The sequence below is a fragment of the Brassica rapa genome, chromosome A08 (assembly GCF_000309985.2).
Source record: "Brassica rapa cultivar Chiifu-401-42 chromosome A08, CAAS_Brap_v3.01, whole genome shotgun sequence".
NCBI lineage: Eukaryota > Viridiplantae > Streptophyta > Magnoliopsida > Brassicales > Brassicaceae > Brassica > Brassica rapa.
Window position 1 is genome coordinate 20,901,173 of NC_024802.2, and position 20,075 is coordinate 20,921,247.

Here is a 20,075-nt window from a genome sequence, read left to right on the forward strand (position 1 = left end):
ATCCACTACAGCACCGACACGACCAATGGGACCACCTGATCAGAACACAAGAGATCTCAGAGTTGCAGACCTGATAGATAGCTCGACGGGAGCTTGGAACAGAGAGTTAGTAAACCTGATACTCCCGACTGATGCACCTAGCATTTTCTGTATCAAGCCAAGCAGAACAGACGCACCAGACAGGCATTGCTGGCTGTTAACAAAGAATGGCGAGTACTCTACACGTACGGGTTACTACTCTGCTGTTAACAACCTCCGCAGCCAACTGCAACCTCCCCCAAACCAGAACCCTTGCAACTGGATGGGTGATATCTGGTCGCTAACCATACCCCCAAAGCTAAAAATCTTCCTCTGGAAAATCGCCAATGGAGCTCTCCCACTAGGTGAAAACCTTGAGAAAAGAGGCATGGTAGATAACATCAACTGCATACATTGTGGGATGAAAGAAACAGCTGCACACCTATTCCTACACTGCCAGTTTGCCAACGAGATCTGGAGCTTAGCACCTGTCCATCAAGCGACCGCACTAGCCGCAGCACCAGAGTTCATGACTGCACTCAAACTCTCAAGGAAACTAAACAACCTACCCCCGACGGGCCTGCGACTGGGACCCCTGTTCCCCTGGATCGCCTGGAATATATGGCTAGCACGAAACCAAAAACTCTTCGAAGGAAGAGCGTTCACTGCATCAGAGACACTAGCAAAAGCAGTTGCTAACGCGCGGGAATGGCAGGAAGCACAGACAGATGAGGTAGGAGTTCAAGGCAAGCAACCTAGGCAGCAAAGGCCACCGGAGATCCAACATATGAACCGAGAGGACAAGATCACCATCCATACCGACGCAGCTTGGAGGAAGGAATCACTTATGGCCGGCTTAGCGTGGACAGCCTCAAATGAGACAGGGACGACCATACTTCAAGGCACTGCAACGGAAGATTGCGTCAGTTCAGCTCTACTGGCGGAAGGATTAGCTATACGAGAGGCCCTGCTGCAAGCCCAAGCACATAGACTCTCCAACATCATCATCAAGTCAGACGCTCAGATCAACATCCGAGCTATCAACAAACGAGAATCAATCAAGGAAATTTGTGGAATCCTCCAGGATATCCACAGCTTATCTTGTGACCTCGATGTACTTTCCTTTAATTTCATTCCTCGCACTGAAAACAGAATAGCCGATGCACTGGCTAAGAATGCTCTGCTTAACTGCGCTACATTGTAGTCCTCTTAATTTCCTACTCTAATGCATTTGCCGTTCAAAAAAAAAAAAGCAAACCAAATAAATATCCACCAAAGCCTCTTTTGATCTTATCTAGTTGGGTTTTAGATTAATCATACCAGGCTCTAATATATGATCAGCTGGGTTCTGGTCCAAGTACAACCAAAACATATGTTTTACAGAACTGCTACTTTTAAATTAACCGGACATTTGATATTAGGAGCCTTGAAATACTATACCGGAAACAAGTTTAATTTTCCTCTTCTAAGTGTCATGTGTTCTCTAATGTGATGGGCTCAAGCAATCCTAAAGAACTGTTATTGAGCTCAATATTAATACCTTCAGTGATAATTCTGCTTGTATACATGAGTAGATGAGTATTCTTCAGTTGTCGTTCTTAATAAATGTTCTTTGACCCAATGGATCATCTTCTGATAAGTCTGAAGCTCATCACAGGAAACGCACTAGTGGAATATTATCCACTCTCCTTGAACTTCGTCACATGATACCTATATAGTACTAGCAGCAGAAAATGAAATTGTGAAATAAGCAAGATTTACAGATTTGTTTACTCTCTTAAACAATGCAACATTTTGCTGTGTACAAACACGTAAAAGATGTAAACACTTAGAAAAATATATGCAAATACATGTTTACGATTTGTATACTGATTATGCGAATAAATAATTTATCACTCTTTAAACCTGTATTTATACAATCTCAAAATTTGGAATTCATTTTCCTTTTAGGAAGATCTAAGCCAAATGAATATGTCTTTTTACTAATGCACATAGATTTAATTCCCTCTAAAGTCAACACATTCTCATATTATCAGTTGTAGCTGATATCTAAGACAAGTATGATACAATATCAATTATCAACTATGGAATCTTATGATCCTATGTACAAAAAGTAAAATACAATAATCCAAATAAACATTTCTCACATTTTTCTTTGTCTCTTGACTTTCTAAATACTAAATACATGTTCTTCTCCTGAACTCTGATCAACATGTTTGATCCATCTTCTCTTCTTGCTCTCAGTCTTCCCCGAGTTCCTAGCCGCCACATGAGCTATCTCAATACCTCCAGTGACCGGAAGAGTCACCTTTCTAACAATTGTCCGGTCTCTTAAAGCCCTTGTCCAGCTAAAACCTGAAGCACTTCTCGAATACCCGTTTCTACAAACCACAACAGTTCCTCTGCTTCCAAACGCAGCGTTCCTCAACGCACCCGCTGCAAACTCCTTGTTCCGCCAGTCCACGACCAAGAAATCTATTCCTTGTATCTCCTTCATCGCGCTTTGAGGTTCTTCAGCGACGATCGTCTCTGGTAAGTTCAAGGGAGACGAAGCTTCTTGGATGGCTTGGAGATAAGATGATTCTGATAACGTGTTTTGTACGATGCATATGTGTTTGGCGTTTGCGTGTTGGCTCGCGACGTTTAAGCCAACACTCGAGGCTATAGCGTCTCCGTATGACCAAGTTTCCACGATCAGCTTCGCGTTCCATCCGGCCGCCATCGCCGATATCAGCTCTGCCGCGTCAGGCGTTCCAAGATTCTCGCACTTAGGAACAAAAAAAAACAGAAGTGAAAGAGATCATTACAAGATCGACTCACGACACGATTCTTGTGAATGGTAAAGAAGACAGTTTCTACCGGAAAACTATAAACTTACATATTTAACGGTGTCTACGTAAGCCTTAGATGCAGTCTCAGGAGACCAAACTAGTTTCATCTTCTTCTACTTCTATTGCCTCTTGGGTTCTCGTGTTGCTTGGGGTTTAGTTTATTGAGGTTGCTTTTATAAAACACATTGACAACAAGGAACGTCTCGTTTCGTCTTTTTGTTGGGTAGATATTTAGATATGGTCCATGTATTTTAGGTTTGATTTAAGATTTAGCCCCAATACTACTGAACTTAATCAAATAAATTCAGATTTAATTGTTTACTTACAATCATAAAATTGTGGTATAAAGGTAAGATTTAAAAACTGTGTAGTTTTAGTTATTTTTTTCTACCTTCTAAAGATAGGGATGTGTTTCTAGATCTCTCGACGTTGATACTATTCCAGTGGATTCAGACGTGTAAGCTTTAGATTTGGATTTTTTTAACTAACTACTATATAATTAGTCCACGTGATTAATGTATGATGTTTGATATTACATGCATGAATCTGTATAACAGTCCTTGTCCATAATTAAGGTGAAATCTTACATCAACATAAATTGTTATCTAAATATAAAGCTACGTGCACTTGAATGATCGTTAAAATACTTTGAATAATCTGCCTCTCATTGATCACTGATAAGGAGTGTTGGATACTTTTTCCATCCAGGGATAATGGAGATTGCGAAGGATAATGCAAAAAATTCAAACAAGTGAATCACAATTTCAAAGCATACTAAAGAGAAATAAAGTATAGAACTCAAACATGTGAATATTATTCAAGTGGAAGATGGCTTTTAGATCACATGATGATATGATTTGCTATATACATTGATGGTGACCAATGCATTAGCCAATTGTCTTCGTGCCCCATAAATCAACCTCAGTGGGACAAATACAAACTTTTTATAATTCCTATGTCACTTTGACAATGACTCTATAGGCCATTGTTTAAGGAAAAATATTAGGTCATGTTTATTTCTCTTTACCCCCACTTTCACACTTAATCATTAAATGTATGATGGACTTAAAACATTAATTCTAAGCAACTGATTTTTTTTTTCTGACACGTTTCAACATTTATAAAGTGTAAAATCCAATTTCTTCGATCTTTTAAAATCTAGCTTTCACATGTGTCGTAGATACGAAAGAAAATGACGAAATGAAGCATATAATCAAATTTAGATACATGTTTATCCACTTAAACATCTAGTTTTATTCATTAACATTTGAGATAGCCATTAAGAATAAAAAAAAAACATTACTAAGGAATCGTGATACAAGTGGTGTATGTTCACCTAGACTTATGCACATCGAGTTCGAGACTAGCTAACATTTTGATTTGATGTTGAAACTCTATACTCTTATCTACACTTAAACAAAAGTTAAGTAAATAAAATGGGCCAGGCTTCCATGGGCCAGAGCTAAATGGGCCTCAGATCTAGATATTTCGAATCGACACTTCTCCCGTTTTAAAACTCGCAAACTGCCACCACACAACTCCGATCTCAACCTTCGCTGTACAGAAAAAAAAAAACCAAATCAAAGGAGAGAAATCCCCGACCCGGAATCCGACCCGAAAACCCGGACGTTACGTTTCACAATGGGCAAGGACGGCTTGAGCGACGAGCAGGTCTCCTCAATGAAGGAAGCCTTCACGCTCTTCGACACCGACGGCGACGGCAAAATCGCCCCCTCCGAGCTCGGGATCCTGATGCGATCCCTCGGCGGGAACCCGACCCAAGCCCAGCTGAAATCCATAACCGCCTCCGAGAGCCTCACCTCCCCCTTCGATTTCAGCCGTTTCCTCGATCTGATGGCGAAGCATTTGAAGACGGAGCCGTTCGATCGCCAGCTCAGGGATGCTTTCAAGGTGCTCGACAAGGAAGGGAGTGGGTTTGTTGCCGTTGCGGATCTGAGGCATATATTGACGAGTATCGGGGAGAAGCTGGAGGGGAGTGAGTTTGATGAGTGGATCAAGGAGGTGGATGTGGGATCCGATGGGAAGATTAGGTATGAGGATTTTATTGCGAGGATGGTTGCTAAGTAGTGAGGATCTTGTTTGTTTGTTTGTTGCTTTTGTTTTTGGAATGTTACTAACTTTTATTGTTGTTTGGTTTGTTATGGAGATGTTTTGTGTGGTGGTGATTGGTTGAAGTTTTAATCTTTATGCGTTTGTAGTTTGTTGGTTTTTGGATCAATGAATGTAATTGAGTCCAAATGTGTTTTACTTTTTGGTTCTTTTAATCTCGAAGTGTCTTGGTCTGATTCATGACTTGGTTTCATGTTCTGCATCACACGTAAGTAAGCGTAGTTTCCCGTTTCTTCAGAACTGTCGTGTTGGTAGATCTTATAGGTTTTGGTATCCTTCAGATGGTGTGGAAGGGTTGAAGCTTATTATGTGGTGTTGGATTATCCTATCTTGTAAAATGAATCACATTAGAAGTTCCGGATCAGAGCAATTTTGAAACAGCTTATGCTCTGACATCGTAGTTACTTGTTATGATAGTTTTTGTACTGGCCCTGGGTTCTTGTTATGGTATGTCTGTTATATTAGATGGTAAGGCAAAACATTACCTTTAATCCGATGCAATCATGTGAGTTTTAAAATTTGATTTGATAAATGCATGCTCTGCATGACTGCATGTTCTCAAGGAAGCACGAGTTGCTAATTATTTCATATATCGCAATAACAGTTTTTATGATCATTGTGAATCATTTAGTTGATAACACAAACAAACAAACATAAAGTAACTTCCATTTATAGATACATCAATTATGCCCAAACCTCGACCTACCATGCAAAAATTAGGAACCGGTGGAACGAAAAAATGGTGAGAAACTGGTTTTGGAATCTTAGCCAAACCTCTCAAGAACACAGTTTTTGATGCCACATAGTTTATGGACGGGTTCGTTATATGTGTATAGTCACATGAGTATTCAAGGCTTCAAGGGAATCTACTCAAAGACTAAACACACAAAAACCTCTGATACAAGAGAACAATATAACTCAATCTTTGTTTGGGCCATATTGTTATAACGGGCCATTTCTCTTCTTCGTAGCCCAAAGATATGGCCACTCGGTGGGAGGAACCCGAAGCTACACACATCATGTCTGACCTTTCAGGCTTTCATCGAGGGTTAATCTAGGGAGGCTAGGATATGGAAGAGAAGATAAGCTCGGACATTACATAGTGATGATGAATTAAACCTCGTAACGCAGGTACTCCTGTTGTACTAACAGTTGTCTATTTAGTTAGCTTCGCGTTTGTAGGCTTCGTCACGGATCAATTCACATTCTTTTGGATCGAATGTGTGTTGTGTTAGGGTTCAGTGAATAAAAGATTTGAAAACTTTAATCACTGTTATTTTTTTACTTAATTTGAATTAGCTGATGGTGTGTGTGTATTGCTCTGTTTAATACTCTGTTCTCTCTGTTTGTGCAGTTGATTGGAGGTTGTTTCTACGTGACTACGTCTCATGGTTATATATATTCTAGTCAAAAGATGGATTCGAGATTACGCGTCTGTAGGTATGGGTGAACTGGCAAAATCACACCTCTCACGCAGATCAACTATAGAGTGTTGTGAAACAGATGCTGGATTTATAAGGTTATGGTCTGTAAGATTGAAGTAGGATTTTGCCTACTCCTCCCATACCATACATTCCCTTAGTCCTGAATCCATCTCTGATGGGTAACTACTGGAAGTCCAAAGCTGAGAAAGATCTCTGCACTTTGTTTGTTGCCTTCACTCAGCTTCAGTTAACTCATACATGAGCTCTGAATTGGTATGTTTCTATACCTTTACCACTTTCTCTATATGTTTTTGATCATTTCTTTGATCTGTCTCTGTCTCTTCTGTTTCACATTTTCTGAATTATTATGTGAGCTGGATAGTATTTGGATGTTAAACCACAGGAAATGATTTTCATGGAGTTGCCAATTTTTTTGTGAAAATAGTTTTGAAATACGATATGGATAGTTAAACTATAGAATTAATGGAATGAATGAACAATACATTTCCCTCACATTGTATCTATGTACTGTGATCCTATCTCTATTATAAACCATTTTTTTTGTAAATAGGTTCCATTGGATGAAACTGGCCTGTTTGGGGGTTGTGGACTCGATTGGAAAATTGGTGAAACTCATCTTTCCATTAGAAAAAGGTTGTTTGGCGTTTCGATCATGGAAATGGCAGACTTCCCAACTTTTGATCCCGCGGGTACGTCATGCATGAAAGTCAAACGATCATCCCTATTCTTTATGCATCAACGCTCTATTGTTTAGCAGAATGAAAAAGATAGAACCATTTTAATAACGCCAACAGCTAGCATCATCGTGGAACATTACACGAAAACTCTAGATTTTTGCTGATTCAAATATAGCGACGACTTGCACTAAAAACATGTTCACCATATTCCAAGTTGGGTATACTCGTTGACATTATTGAAACTTGCACTAAAAACATGTTCACCATATTCCAAATTAGTATACTCGTTGACATTATTGGAATCTTAGGATATTAAATTGCGTTGTCTTGATTGTTGGTAATTTACTTAGTTATACAACTTGGACTCTTTCAAAAAATTACCATCAAACTCTCAAGATCTTGCTCGATTTACATCTTAGTTTCATATTTCACAAATCGCAGATAAAGCTAGCTGTTTCAACTATGGCTGGTTTTTTCACGTGTGCCCTTGATCAAGTGTTGATCCATCTCTGTAGGTGCGTTGGCGGTGAAGTCAATTATGTTTGCAACCTGGAGAAGAATCTGGCGGCTCTAGAGGAAACCATGAAGGTACTCAGAGCAAGGCAAGATGATGTGTTGACAAAGGTGCAGAGGCAAGAAAGCGAAGGTCTACAAAGACTTAACGAAGTTCAGGTATGGCTTACGAGTGTCGAGAATATCCAAAACAAAGTCGATGAGCTGCTTCTTCCTCGTCGAGATGAACTTGAAAGGTTGCGTCTTTGTGGTCTTTGTACGAAAAACTTGAGCTCAAGTCATAGCTACGGGAAAAAGGTTTTTAAGATGTTGAAAGAAGTTGAAGATGTCCAATCTAAAGGAGTGTTTGAAGTGGTGGCTGGGCCACCTACGATAGCTGTGACGGTGGAGTGGCCTTTACCAAACACGATTGTTGGTCAAGAGAAGATACTAGAAAGGGCATTGGATCACCTCATGGATGCTGGAACCAGTATGATGGGTCTATACGGTATGGGTGGAGTAGGGAAAACAACTCTTCTCAAACGGATCAACAATAGATTTCTTGAGCACCCAGTTGACGGGGTCGAAATTGTCATCTTTGTTGTGGTGTCCAGCGAGCTACGGGTTGAGATGATTCAAGATGCGATTGCTGAGAAACTAGGATTCGACAAAGAGGATTGGCAACCAAAAGAGAAAAGCCAAAAGGTCACTGATTTACACACTCGTTTGAAGACAAAGAAATTTGTCTTGTTATTGGATGACATTTGGAAAGAAGTAGATTTAAAAGAAATCGGAGTCCCATTTCCGACAATGGAAAATGGATGCAAAGTAGTATTCACCACTCGTTCTAGGGAAGTATGTGGCCATATGGGGGTTGATGATCCAATGGAAGTTGAGTGTTTGGGATCTGAAGAAGCTTGGGATTTGTTCCGTGGCAAAGTTGGGAAAAAAACATTAGAAAGCCACTCAGATATTCTTCAGCTTGCGTGTCAAGTTGCCAGAGAATGTCGTGGTTTACCATTGGCGCTTAATATCATGGGCAAAAATATGGCGTCTAAGAGGACGGTGGAAGAATGGGAGCACGCAGTCGACACTCTTGCTTCTTCTGCTGCAGATTTTCCAGGTATGGAAGACCAGATTCTTCCAGTCTTGAAGTATAGCTACGATAGCCTCAAGGGTGCGCGTGTCAAGTCATGTTTTGAATACTGCATTCTATTTCCAGAAGATTTTGAAATAGAAAAGGAGAAGTTGGTAGATTACTGGATATGTGAAGGATTCATAGATGAAAAGCAAGGTAAAAAGAAGGCTAGAAACCAGGCTTATGTGATAATTGGTACCCTTGTCGAGGTTTGTTTACTCACTGAAGAAAAAGACAAATCAAAGGTGAAAATGCATGATGTGGTTCGTGAGATGGCATTGTGGATAGCATCTGGTTTTGGGAAGGATAAGGAGAGATATATTGTGAAAGCTGGTGTTGGTTTACGTGAAGTACCAACGGTGAAGAACTGGAGATCTGTGAGGAGAATGTCTTTGATGGACAACGAGATTGAAAATATATCTGACAGTCCCAACTGCCCGGAGCTTACAACTCTGCTCTTCCAAAAAAATAAGATTTTGAATATCTCGGGTGAATTCTTTAAGTCCATGCCCAGATTAGTCGTATTGGATCTATCAAATAATGGATTTTCCGTGGATTTCCAGTGGAAATATCAAAGTTGGTCTCCTTGCGATATCTCGACTTGTCAGATAATAGAGGCATACAGCCATTGTTTGCATGCTTATTAGAGCTTAAAAAGTTGATATATCTGAATTTGGAAGGAACGCGACTTGAGAGTATCTCTGGGATGTCAAATTTGTCGAGTTTGAGGACACTCCGACTACGACATAACAAAAGGTTGCAAGATGTCAAGGTAATGAAGGAACTGCAGCTCTTAGAACATTTAGAAGTGGTGACCATACAGATCGGGTCAATTTTGGTTGCAGATCAACTGGTAAATGCTTACAGAGAAGCAAATGCTATTCAAGAGATATCTATTCGTTTTATTGAGGAGGAATCAATATTGACTCTTCCAGGTATGGCGGTTCTCAGTACGCTGGAGATGTACAAAAGTAAAATGGTGGAGATAAATGTCAAGAGGAGTACATCATCATTAAACAAAAGTCCAACAACTCCAAGCTTCCCAAACCTCTTTACAGTGCGTTTAGTTTTTTGCCGTGGTCTAAAGGACTTGACATGGCTTTTGTTCGCACCAAACCTTAAGGTTCTTAACGTTGATAATTTACGTCAAGTAGAAGATATAATCAACAAAGAAAAAGCTGCGAATATTCTCACGGAGGAGGAGGCAAATACCATCATTCCTTTTCAAAAACTAGAGGATTTCGAAGTATTTGATTTGCCACAGCTGAAGAGCATCTACTGGAGTCCTCTCCCTTTCCCACGTTTGAGGATATTCAGGATAGATAGCTGTCCAAATCTGAGAAAGCTTCCATTTGATTCTAAAAGTGGCAGCAGCATCGCAGGTGAAGATCAGCTTGTCATACATAATGAAGAACAAGACTGGATAGATAACGTTGAATGGGAAGATGAAGCGACTAAAGAGCGTTTCCTACGTTCAATCATTCCTTCCCACTGAGCCACAACAGGTTTCCAAAATCTGTCTCAACTGTCATATTGGTCTGCTGCTCTGTTTGAGCCCTCTTTCAAAAAGTTGGTGTGTTCTAATCAAATTATTTGCAAATATGTGCATATTTGTTCTATGTTTATTGTTTGTTTGGTGTGAATTTCCTTGCTCTCAAGAAAACTTGACAACCATTCATTTTCGCTTTGTAATTGCTAATATATTTGCGTGTTCTGTTTCCGTTTATTTGTGTCTCGAGTCTGGGATTTGGTTCGTCAGTCTATTGTTACACCCCTATATAGTTGGGCTGATTTGATCAAGTTTCAGTGTGATCGCCACCTGTGATGATTTTTCTCTATGAAGAATTTTTTGAATCCTTTCTCAAGTTAAGTTGTTTTCTCAAGTGGGTATATATGGCATAAGTGGAGTAGGCAAAACCACTCTTCTCACACAAATAAACACGTTTTCTGATACATGTGGGGGATTCGAGGTTGTGATATGGGCGTGGGCGTATGGGGGTTGATGACCCTTGAATTTTGCCGGTGTATCCGTATGCTCATTGATGAACTTACAACTCGTTCTTGAGGAAATTACAACTCTGTTCCTCAAGAAAAACGATTCACTGATACATATTTCACTTGATTTTTGCCGGTATGCTCATTGTCCTGGACCTTTCAGGGAACTCAAGTCTCCGGAACCTGCCGGAACAAATAACAGAGTTGGTCTCCTTGCGCTATCTTTACTTGTCATGGACATACATAAAGCGCCTACCTCTTGGATTGCAAGAGTTGAAAAATCTCATACATTTGAGGTTGGATTACATGAAGACACTTAAGAGTGTTTCAGGGATCTCAAAACTGTCGAGTTTGAGGAAACTGCAACAACTAGAGTCCAAGATGTCGCTAGACATGAGCATAATGGAGGAGTTGAAGCTCTTGGAATATTTACAACTTCTAACCGTAAGTATCAAGTCAAGTTTGGTTGTGGAGAAGTTGTATGCTCCCAGGTTAGTGAAGTGTCTTCACATTGTAGTACTTAGAGGGCTTCAGGAAGAATACCAGCTAGAGTATTGGCTTTGCCGGGTATGGATAGTCTTCGTAAAGTCATCATAAGAAAGTGTGGAATGTGGGAGATAAAGGCAGAGAGGAAGACTTTATCATTAACTCAAGGCTTCCCCAAACCTCTCTAGTGTGCATTTAAGTAGCTGCAATGGTCTGGAGGATTTAACGTGGCTGTTGTTCGCTCTAAACCTCACTAGTCTCGAGGTTATTGACTCAAGACTAGTAGAAGCAATAATAAGCCAGGAGAAAGCTACGAGTGTTAGTATCATCTCACAAATTTAGATACGTTTATCTTTCTGTCTCTTTTGTTTCACATTTTCTGAATTATTATTTTATCGTCAGGAAAATGATTTTCTATGGAGTTGTTAATTCTCTTTGAATATAGTTTTGAAATGCCAAAATGGATAATGAAACTATAGAATTAATAGAATGAAGGAACAATAGATATATTTGGTTGCGGATCAACTGGTAGACGCTCCAGTGTCGGGAGTTTTAAAATCTATTCAAGAGGTATTTATTAAAGAGCTTCACTGAACTCCCGATCTATGGAGTTGTTAAATGTAATGGAGAAAGCCATTGTCGTTGAACCGAAAACCAATAAGCCCATGCTTCCCAAACCCTGCATGTGATGGTCCTAGTGAGATGGTCTAAAGGGTTTGATGTGGCTATTGTTTGCACCAAACCAACTTTAGTATAATGAGCTAAGAGAAAGTCATGAATGTCGCAAGTATTGTCGTTCCTTTGCCAAGTAATGTTAATACTTGTAAGTATTGTCGATCATGTAAATGGCAGACTTCCCAAATTTTGATCCCGCGGATACGTCATGTATAAAAGTGAAACAACCATCTCTGTTATTTATGCATCAACTTTTCTATCGTTTAGCAGAATGAAAAAGGGTAGAACCATTTTTATAATCTTTTAACAGCGTATGCTGTGCTCATTTCTCGCTCTATCTCTAGAGAGAGGAGATCCGACTAGTGATTGTTGTCCTGACACGTTGTGTGAATTTCCTCTGGATATCTTCATTACAATCGTTATCTTCATTACAAACGTTATCTTTAACCTGTGGCTACTGTTATATTTTTCATCAAATTTTACATTATTTGCTTGTACCCTAAGGATTTTAGTTTCAGATTTTGCAAATCGCAGATAAGGCTAGGTGGTTCAACTATGAGTGGTTTTGTCACGAGTGTCCTTGATCAGGCGTTTACCCATCTGTGTAGCTGCTTTGGCGTTGAAGTCAATTATGTTTGGAACCTTGAGAAGAATCTGGCGGCTCTAGAGGACACCATGAAGGTACTCAGAGCAAGGCGAGCGGATGTGCTGACAAAGGTGCAGAGGCAAGAAAGCGAGGGTCTACAAAGGCTTAACGAAGTTGAGGTATGGCTTACGAGTGTTGAGGATATCCAAAACCAAGTCTATGATTTGCTTCTTCCTAGTAGAGATGAACTTGAAAAGTTGTGTCTTTGTGGTCTTTGTACGAAAAACTTGAGCCCAAGTCATAGATACGGGAAAAGGGTTTTCGAGATGCTGAAAAAAGTCGAAGTTTTAGAATCTAAAGGAGTGTTTGAAGTGGTGGCTGGGCAACCTACGATAGCTGTGGCAGTGGAGATGCCTTTACCATCGACAATTGTTGGTCAAGAAAAAATGCTCAAAAGGGCAATGGAGCACCTCATGGATGCTGGAACAGGGATTATGGCTCTCTATGGAATGGGTGGAGTAGGAAAAACAACTCTTCTGGAACAAATAAACAATAAATTTGTTGAGCACCCAGTTGACGGGGTCGAAATTGTTATCTTTGTTGTGGTGTCCAGCGAGCTACGGGTTGAGATGATTCAAGATGCGATTGCTGAGAAACTAGGCTTTCGTATGGAGGAGTGGAAACAAAAAGAGAAACGCCATAAGGTCACTGATTTATACAATTGTTTGAAGACAAAGAAATTTATCTTGTTATTAGATGATATTTGGAAGGAAGTGGATTTAAAAGAAATCGGAGTCCCATTTCCGACAATGGAAAATGGATGCAAAGTAGTATTCACCACTCGTTCTAGGGAAGTATGTGGCCATATGGGGGTTGATGATCCAATGGAAGTTGAGTGTTTGGGATCTGAAGAAGCTTGGGATTTGTTCCGTGGCAAAGTTGGGAAAAAAACATTAGAAAGCCACCCAGATATTCTTGAGGTCGCTTGTCAAGTTGCCAGAGAATGCCGTGGTTTACCATTGGCGCTGAATATCATCGGCAAAAATATGGCGTCCAAGAGGACGGTGGAAGAATGGGAGCGAGCAATCGACACTCTTGCTTCTTCTGCTGCAGAGTTTCCAGGTATGGAAGACCAGATTCTTCCAGTCTTGAGGTATAGCTACGATAGCCTCAAGGGTGAGCATGTCAAGTCATGTTTTCAATATTGCGCTCTATATCCAGAAGATTGGCCAATACAAAAGGAGAAGTTGGTAGATTACTGGATATGCGAAGGATTTATAGACGACAAGAAAGGTAGAAAAAAGGCTAAAAATCAGGCTTATGGGATAATTGGTACCCTTGTCGAGGCTTGTTTACTGACCGAAGAGGTAGAAGGAGAAAATATACTTTGGTTTATGACTGAAGACAAACCAAAGGTGAAAATGCATGATGTGGTCCGTGAGATGGCATTGTGGATAGCATCTGACTTTGGGATGGATAAAGAGAGATGTATCGTGAAAGCTGGTTTTCGTTTGCGTGAAGTACCAACGGTGGAGAACTGGAGATCTGTGAGAAGAATGTCTTTGATTTACAACGAGATTGAAAGTATATCTGAAAGTCCCAACTGCCCTGAGCTTACAACTCTGCTCTTCCAAAAAAATGAGATTTTGAATATCTCAGGTGAATTTTTCAAGTCCATGCCCAAGTTAGTCGTATTGGATCTAAGAGATAATAAACTTTTCGATGGAGTTCCAGAGGAAATATCCAAGTTGGTCTCCTTGCGACATCTCGACTTGTCATATAATAAAGGCATAAAGCGATTGTTTGCAGGCTTACTAGAGCTAAGAAAACTGATATATTTGAATTTGGAGCGAACGGGACTGGAGAGTATTTCGGGGATATCAACTTTGGCGAGTTTGAGGACACTCCGACTACAACATAACCAAATGTCGCAAGATGTCAACGTAATGGAGGAACTGCATCTCTTAGAACATTTAGAAGTGTTGACCATAGATATTTGGTCAACTTTGGTTGCAAATCAACTGTTTAATTCTTACAGAGCAGCAAATGCTATTCAAGCGATAACTATTCGTTGCCTTGAGGAGAAATCAATATTAAGTCTTCCAAATATGGCGGTTCTCAGTGCGCTGGATATTGAGAAAAGTGAAATGGTGGAGATAAATGTCAAGAGGAGTACATCATCATTGAACAAAAGTCCAACAACAACTGTAAGCTTCCCAAACCTCTCTAGAGTGCAATTATGTGCTTGTCATGGTCTCAAGGACTTGACATGGCTTTTGTTTGCACCAAATCTTAAGATTCTTAACGTTGAAAATTCAACTCAAGTAGAGGATATAATCAACAAAGAAAAAGCTGCTAATATTCTCACAGAGAAAGAGGAAGTTACCATCATTCCTTTTCAGAAACTAGAGCGTTTTCGAGTGTATGATTTGCCAGAGTTGAAGAGCATCTACTGGAGTCCTCTCCCTTTCCCACGTTTGAAGAAATTCAGGATAGATAAGTGTCCAAATCTGAGAAAGCTTCCATTTGATTCTAAAAGTTGCAGCAGCGCGGGTGAAGAGCTTGTCATCCACAGTGGAGAACAGGACTGGATAGATAAGGTTGAGTGGGAGGACGAAGAGACTAAAGAGCGTTTCCCACGTTCCATCGGTCCTTCCGAAACTGAAGCAGTTCTCAAAATTCTGATAGAACTCTCTTCTACTTTTGCATCTACTTGAAATTGTGTCTACTGCTCTTGCGTCCACTCTCAAAAACGTTGGTGTTTCTAATCAATTTATTTTCTATATGTTCATGTCTATTCTATGTTTACTGTTTGTTTGGTGTGAATATCATTACTCTCAAGAAACTTTACATAAAAGTTATCCAGTTCCGTTTTGTAATTGCTTGTATATTTGTGTGTTATGTTTCTGTTCATTTTGTTTTTGGGTCTGGATATGGTTCGTCAGTCTATGGGTATATTATACCCTGTATAGCTGGGGTGATTTGATCAACTTTCAGTGTGAGAGTCACCTGCGTGATGATTTTTCTCTATGAAGATTTTTTGAATCCTTTCACAAGTGAAGTTGTTGTTATTTCGTAGAGCTCTGAACTAGAACTATGTTCCTCCAGAGAGAAACTACTAATTAGTAAGTATATGAGGTGAATTCTTATGGTCTAAGTCTAGGCTAGTTGTCTCAGATTCATGGACTAGTAATCTCAGTGTACTGCTGGATGAAATATCTCAGTTGGTCTCTTTGAGATATCTCAACTTGTCATTCGACTACCAATTGCTATACTAGAGTTGAAAACACGGATACACCCAAATCGGAATACTTGAGGAGACTTGGTAGTATCGATGGTATATCGAATTTGAAGCAATGGGAGGAGTCACTACTACATTCCATAGTGTCTCTAGATCTCAAGTTTGGTCATGGTAGCAATTGTTATATCCTCAGAACATTTGTATTGATCGTTCTGCCCTTTCTTCTACCACTTCTGTATCCTTAAGTGTTCGTTCATCTGATCATTCTACTGTATGCGTTGCTGAGGTTCTCGTGCTACTTGGGAATTGTGAAATGTGAAAATGATGGAGTTGCCAATTATCCAAAACTAACATATCAAAGTTTCTTCTTTATGCTGAGCGTGCCCATGAAGATGGTTGTAGCCTGTAGGGATTTTACAGAACGGGAGAGTGATTTTGCATTCAGGTATTAATGGTCCCTACCCATGTTTGAGCTGCAGATCAAGTGGTCAATTTTGACAGATGTATCAGAATTAAATAAGAGACGTAACTCAAAAATATCATAATCATTGAAAAGTCTTGATTTATTTTTTGTTTGCCACAGTTCCATCAGTGACATCTTTGCATTATTTTCCCACTATGTGTGGTTGAAACTTTCATATACGGCTAAGGGAACTCAAGTCTCCGGAAACTGCCGAAACAAGTATCAGAGTTGGTCTCCTTGCGCATCTTGACTTGTCATGGAAATACATGAAGCGGCTACCTCTTGGTTTACAAGAGTTGAAAAAAACTCGTACATTTTGAGGTTGGATTACATGAAGAGACTTAAGAGTGTTTCAGGGATATTAAAACTGTCTAGTTTGAGGAAACTGCAACTACTAGAGTCTAAAATGTCGCTAGACATGAGCTTAATGGAGGAGTTTCAGCTCTTGGAACATTTACAAGTCTTAAACATAAGTATCAAGTCAAGTTTGGTTGTGGAGAAGTTGTTATATGCTCCCAGGTTGGTGAAATGTCTTCACATTGTAGTACTGGCTTTGCCAGGTATGGATAGTCTTCGTAAAGTCATCATAAGGAAGTGTGGAATGTGAGAGATAAAGTTAGCGAGGAAGACTTTATCATTATTAACTCAAGGCTTCCCGAATCTCGCTAGTGTGCATATAAGTTGTTGCAGTGGCCTGAAGGATTTAACGTGGCTGTTGTTTGCTCCAAGCCTCACTAGTCTTGAGGTTCTTGACTCAGGACTAGTAGAAGCAATAATAAGCCAGGAGAAAGCGCTATGAGTGTTAATGTCATTCCTTTCCAGAAACTAGAGAGTCTACGCTTACACAATCTAGCTACGTTGAAGAACATCTATTGGGTGCCTCTGCCTTTTCAATGTCTAAAGACAATCCACGTAACAGAGTGTCCAGAGCTGAGAAAGCTCCCATTGGATTCTCAAAGTGTCTTCAGGGTTGAAGAGTTTGCTATTAAATACAAAGAGGAGGAAGGGTTTGAAAGGGTTGAATGGGATGATAGAGCCACTAGACTCCGTTTCTTACCCTTTCTTCAAGTTCTTTGGACCCGAATGGCAAGTTACCTATGTGCGGTAGCAACTTTTAAGAGTGGTCTGAGTTGAAGCAATTCAATGATTTCAATGACAAGGGAGAAGTTAGCCATTAGTATTTAATGGAGAAGCTCTTCAAGATGGACAAGCTTTTCACATGATTTCAGAATCAAATGAGTAATAAATCAAACAGTTTTGGTATATTTGGCCAGACTAGATGCAATAATTAGTGTATTGCCCTTTGTGTTCTCTGTTCTGTTGCATGCTTTGCCTGCACAAGTTGTCATGGGGCCTGGATTCGATAAGGAAAGAAGGTAAGTTTCCATGTTTTTGATGCGAGGTTGCAGAGAGATGTTTTTGGTGTTTATCCACTGTGATTTCTGTTAAATCACAAGCATGTTTGGTAACATCTTCACTGTGGTGTCTTTTTAGACGCTCTTTATACACTCTTTGTTCCAAACATGTGAATATAATTGAAATATTTGTACTCGTAGCTCAGATAATGTTCTTTATCAGTGCAGTTGAAAGACTTTGTGGTGGTCAAGTACCCCATGAGCCAAAGCAAATTAGACAGTTTCTCTTCCTCACATGCATAGATATTATTATCTATCTTCTATTCTTCTCCATATCTCCCATGCGACTTGGATAGTTCAGTTTCACCATTACTTAGCTTTTTTTAGAAGGATTGTACTTAGCTTGAATCTATACTATTAAAAGGGAAGCAGTCCCAAAAAATCTACTTATAAAAAGTTGTTGGACCTATTCACTAGACTTAACTATTTTTTTGGTTTCATCCTATATTTCTCTAACTATACACTAATCAATTATCTTATATTTCTCTAACTATAAAATAACTAATTCTCTTATTTAATACTCAACTTACTATAATACACCAAAGATTTATACATCAATATTATTAATTCAAAATCATTGATATATTTTACCCCTTTTTTTTTGGAATATTACTTTTGTGCCACTAAACCTATTAAAAAAAACAGATTATTTTATAACTGATTTAATAATCATACAACCCACGGTCATTTTACTTTAACAAAAGCAGTTATTATAAAAACATTTGGATTTATTGGTAATTAAAGTCTGAACAATACCATACTTTTAATTCATATTAAATGTTTTATGACCCAAACTAACATAAAAACATGATGTAAGTACGGTTAACAGAAAGTTAAAAATATGATACCATTTGACGGTCAAAACATATTAACTTCCAATCACGATTAGAAAAATACTTCACAATACAACAAACAAGCTTAATTATATTTTAAAATTATAGCTTTTTCTTTGAAAACCTTCCTAGGTTATTTTTGTGATAAAAATCTTTTACAACTTGGTTTATTAGGAGAAAGGGTTTTGTATAAATATTTTCTCAGGAAATTATAGCATTTTTAGAATGCTTTTTATGTTTAAATAAAATATATTATTTATTTTTAACATTTATAGGTAACTCAACTATACTCAACTTAATAATAATTTTATTTCTAAAACTCAAAAATTTAATCTTAATATAGTCATTATAAAACCTATAAACTAGAATGTATAACATAAAAATGTAGTTTATTCAATTTTATATCTTAGTAAAATTTATATGAGAAATTTAATCAAATTTTGAAAAATATTATCATGTTATTTTAGATTTTTACCATGTCATCTGGTATAGATTCACGGGTTAATATGGGTTTTTGATTTTAAAGGATTTTAAATAATGGATTTTTATTAAATTGAAACTAGATTATATATGGTGACTGCGTTTACTGGTTTGACTGTGGATATCACTTATTGGTATTTTGGTTCTTTTTAGTGGAAAATTAGACTGAATGTTGAGTACTTATTAAATATTTTTTTTTTAATATTTGAAAAAATGTTTGAGTAATTTGTTTTTATTGGATAATTCAGCTTATAAATAGTATATTTAAGATATTTGGTTATTTAGAAATTACATATAATTAATATTTGTAGGTATATAATTTGTATTTTAAAAATTCAGGTATCTATTTATCTTGGTTCTAGAGATATATGATATGTTCGGTTATTTATATATTTTGGTTCAAGTTTGGTTTCATTTTTCAATTTGGTACGGGTTGATTATTTGGTTCCAGATAATATGGCCAAACTTATAAACTATCTTATATAAAAATTTATATTAAAAATTATTAAATTCAAAAAATAAACTCGCGCTTTCTAAGCGCGGGTCAAAATCTAGTTAAGACTTATTTCTAAAACCATAAATTAGTGTCGGTGAATACTGTAGACACAATATGCACAGACCTAGAAACTTATAATTTTCTTGCCCTTTTATGCGTCTTTTAATTTGTATTCTTTTCTTTATCTTATGATTACTACTATAATTCGCATTATTGTTCCGAAGACGACATATAAACCAAAATGCAATCATAACTCCCAGTTACATTTACATCTCACATTTTTAAAAGTATATGTAATGGAAAAATAAGTAAAATGTATATTATTCACACGCTTTAAGCTTCCCAACTGTGAAATCATGAGGGTCGGTGTGCATATTTATTTTTTTGCAATATAGTTGACTTTTAAAGTCATACACAATACATACATACTGATACAGTCAACTCATACGCACACACACACACATATATATATCATATGGTTACTGATGATTATTCCAGAATGTTTTCATGAAAACTGAAAAAAAAAAAATCCCTTCCTAACTTTCGAAGTTTCAGATATCTACTTCTCGTTGGGTTTACTTTTAGCTACCTCTTGAAGTGAGTAGTGCAATTACAACCCAAACTAATAATTGCCATTAATAGTTGAGTTTGTTGAGTTAGTATTCGTCGAATTG

General features: G+C 38.3%; 3 protein-coding genes, 1 long non-coding RNA gene and 1 pseudogene across 4 annotated transcripts; 3 read left to right on the forward strand and 2 right to left on the reverse strand.

Moving 5' to 3' along the window:
* Window positions 1–2,082: 2,082 nt before the first annotated feature.
* On the reverse strand, window positions 2,083–3,928 carry LOC103836170. The gene is made up of 2 exons (XM_009112407.3): window positions 2,897–3,928; window positions 2,083–2,785 (listed from the first exon to the last, which is right to left on the reverse strand). The coding sequence occupies exons 1-2, from the start codon at window positions 2,954–2,956 to the stop codon at window positions 2,189–2,191; spliced, it is 657 nt and encodes a 218-aa protein (XP_009110655.1). The 5' UTR covers window positions 2,957–3,928; the 3' UTR covers window positions 2,083–2,188.
* A 248-nt stretch (window positions 3,929–4,176) lies between these two features.
* Window positions 4,177–5,136, forward strand: LOC103836172 (probable calcium-binding protein CML13). The gene has a single exon (XM_009112410.3). It carries the CDS (start codon window positions 4,491–4,493, stop codon window positions 4,935–4,937), a length of 447 nt encoding a protein of 148 aa, XP_009110658.1. The 5' UTR covers window positions 4,177–4,490; the 3' UTR covers window positions 4,938–5,136.
* Window positions 5,137–5,387: 251 nt separating this feature from the next.
* Window positions 5,388–10,451, forward strand: LOC103836173 (annotated as a pseudogene).
* LOC117127461 lies at window positions 7,012–12,218 on the reverse strand. The gene is made up of 3 exons (XR_004450493.1): window positions 12,034–12,218; window positions 7,483–7,489; window positions 7,012–7,165 (listed from the first exon to the last, which is right to left on the reverse strand). It is a non-coding gene; the product is annotated as an uncharacterized LOC117127461 (long non-coding RNA).
* Window positions 12,196–15,352, forward strand: LOC103836174 (disease resistance protein RPS5). Its single transcript, XM_033277845.1, has 2 exons — window positions 12,196–13,853; window positions 13,884–15,352. The coding sequence occupies exons 1-2, from the start codon at window positions 12,443–12,445 to the stop codon at window positions 15,188–15,190; spliced, it is 2,718 nt and encodes a 905-aa protein (XP_033133736.1). The 5' UTR covers window positions 12,196–12,442; the 3' UTR covers window positions 15,191–15,352.
* Window positions 15,353–20,075: the final 4,723 nt, after the last annotated feature.

Coding starts and splice junctions, on each gene's coding strand:
- LOC103836170 (XM_009112407.3), bottom strand. CDS start 2,956: ATGAAACTAGTTTGGTCTCCTGAGACTGCATCTAAGGCTTACGTAGAC. Junction 2,786..2,896: donor ACGTAGACACCGTTAAATAT/GTAAGTTTATAG, acceptor TTTGTTCCTAAG/TGCGAGAATCTTGGAACGCC.
- LOC103836172 (XM_009112410.3), top strand. CDS start 4,491: ATGGGCAAGGACGGCTTGAGCGACGAGCAGGTCTCCTCAATGAAGGAA.
- LOC103836174 (XM_033277845.1), top strand. CDS start 12,443: ATGAGTGGTTTTGTCACGAGTGTCCTTGATCAGGCGTTTACCCATCTG. Junction 13,854..13,883: donor CGAAGAGGTAGAAGGAGAAA/ATATACTTTGGT, acceptor CTGAAGACAAAC/CAAAGGTGAAAATGCATGAT.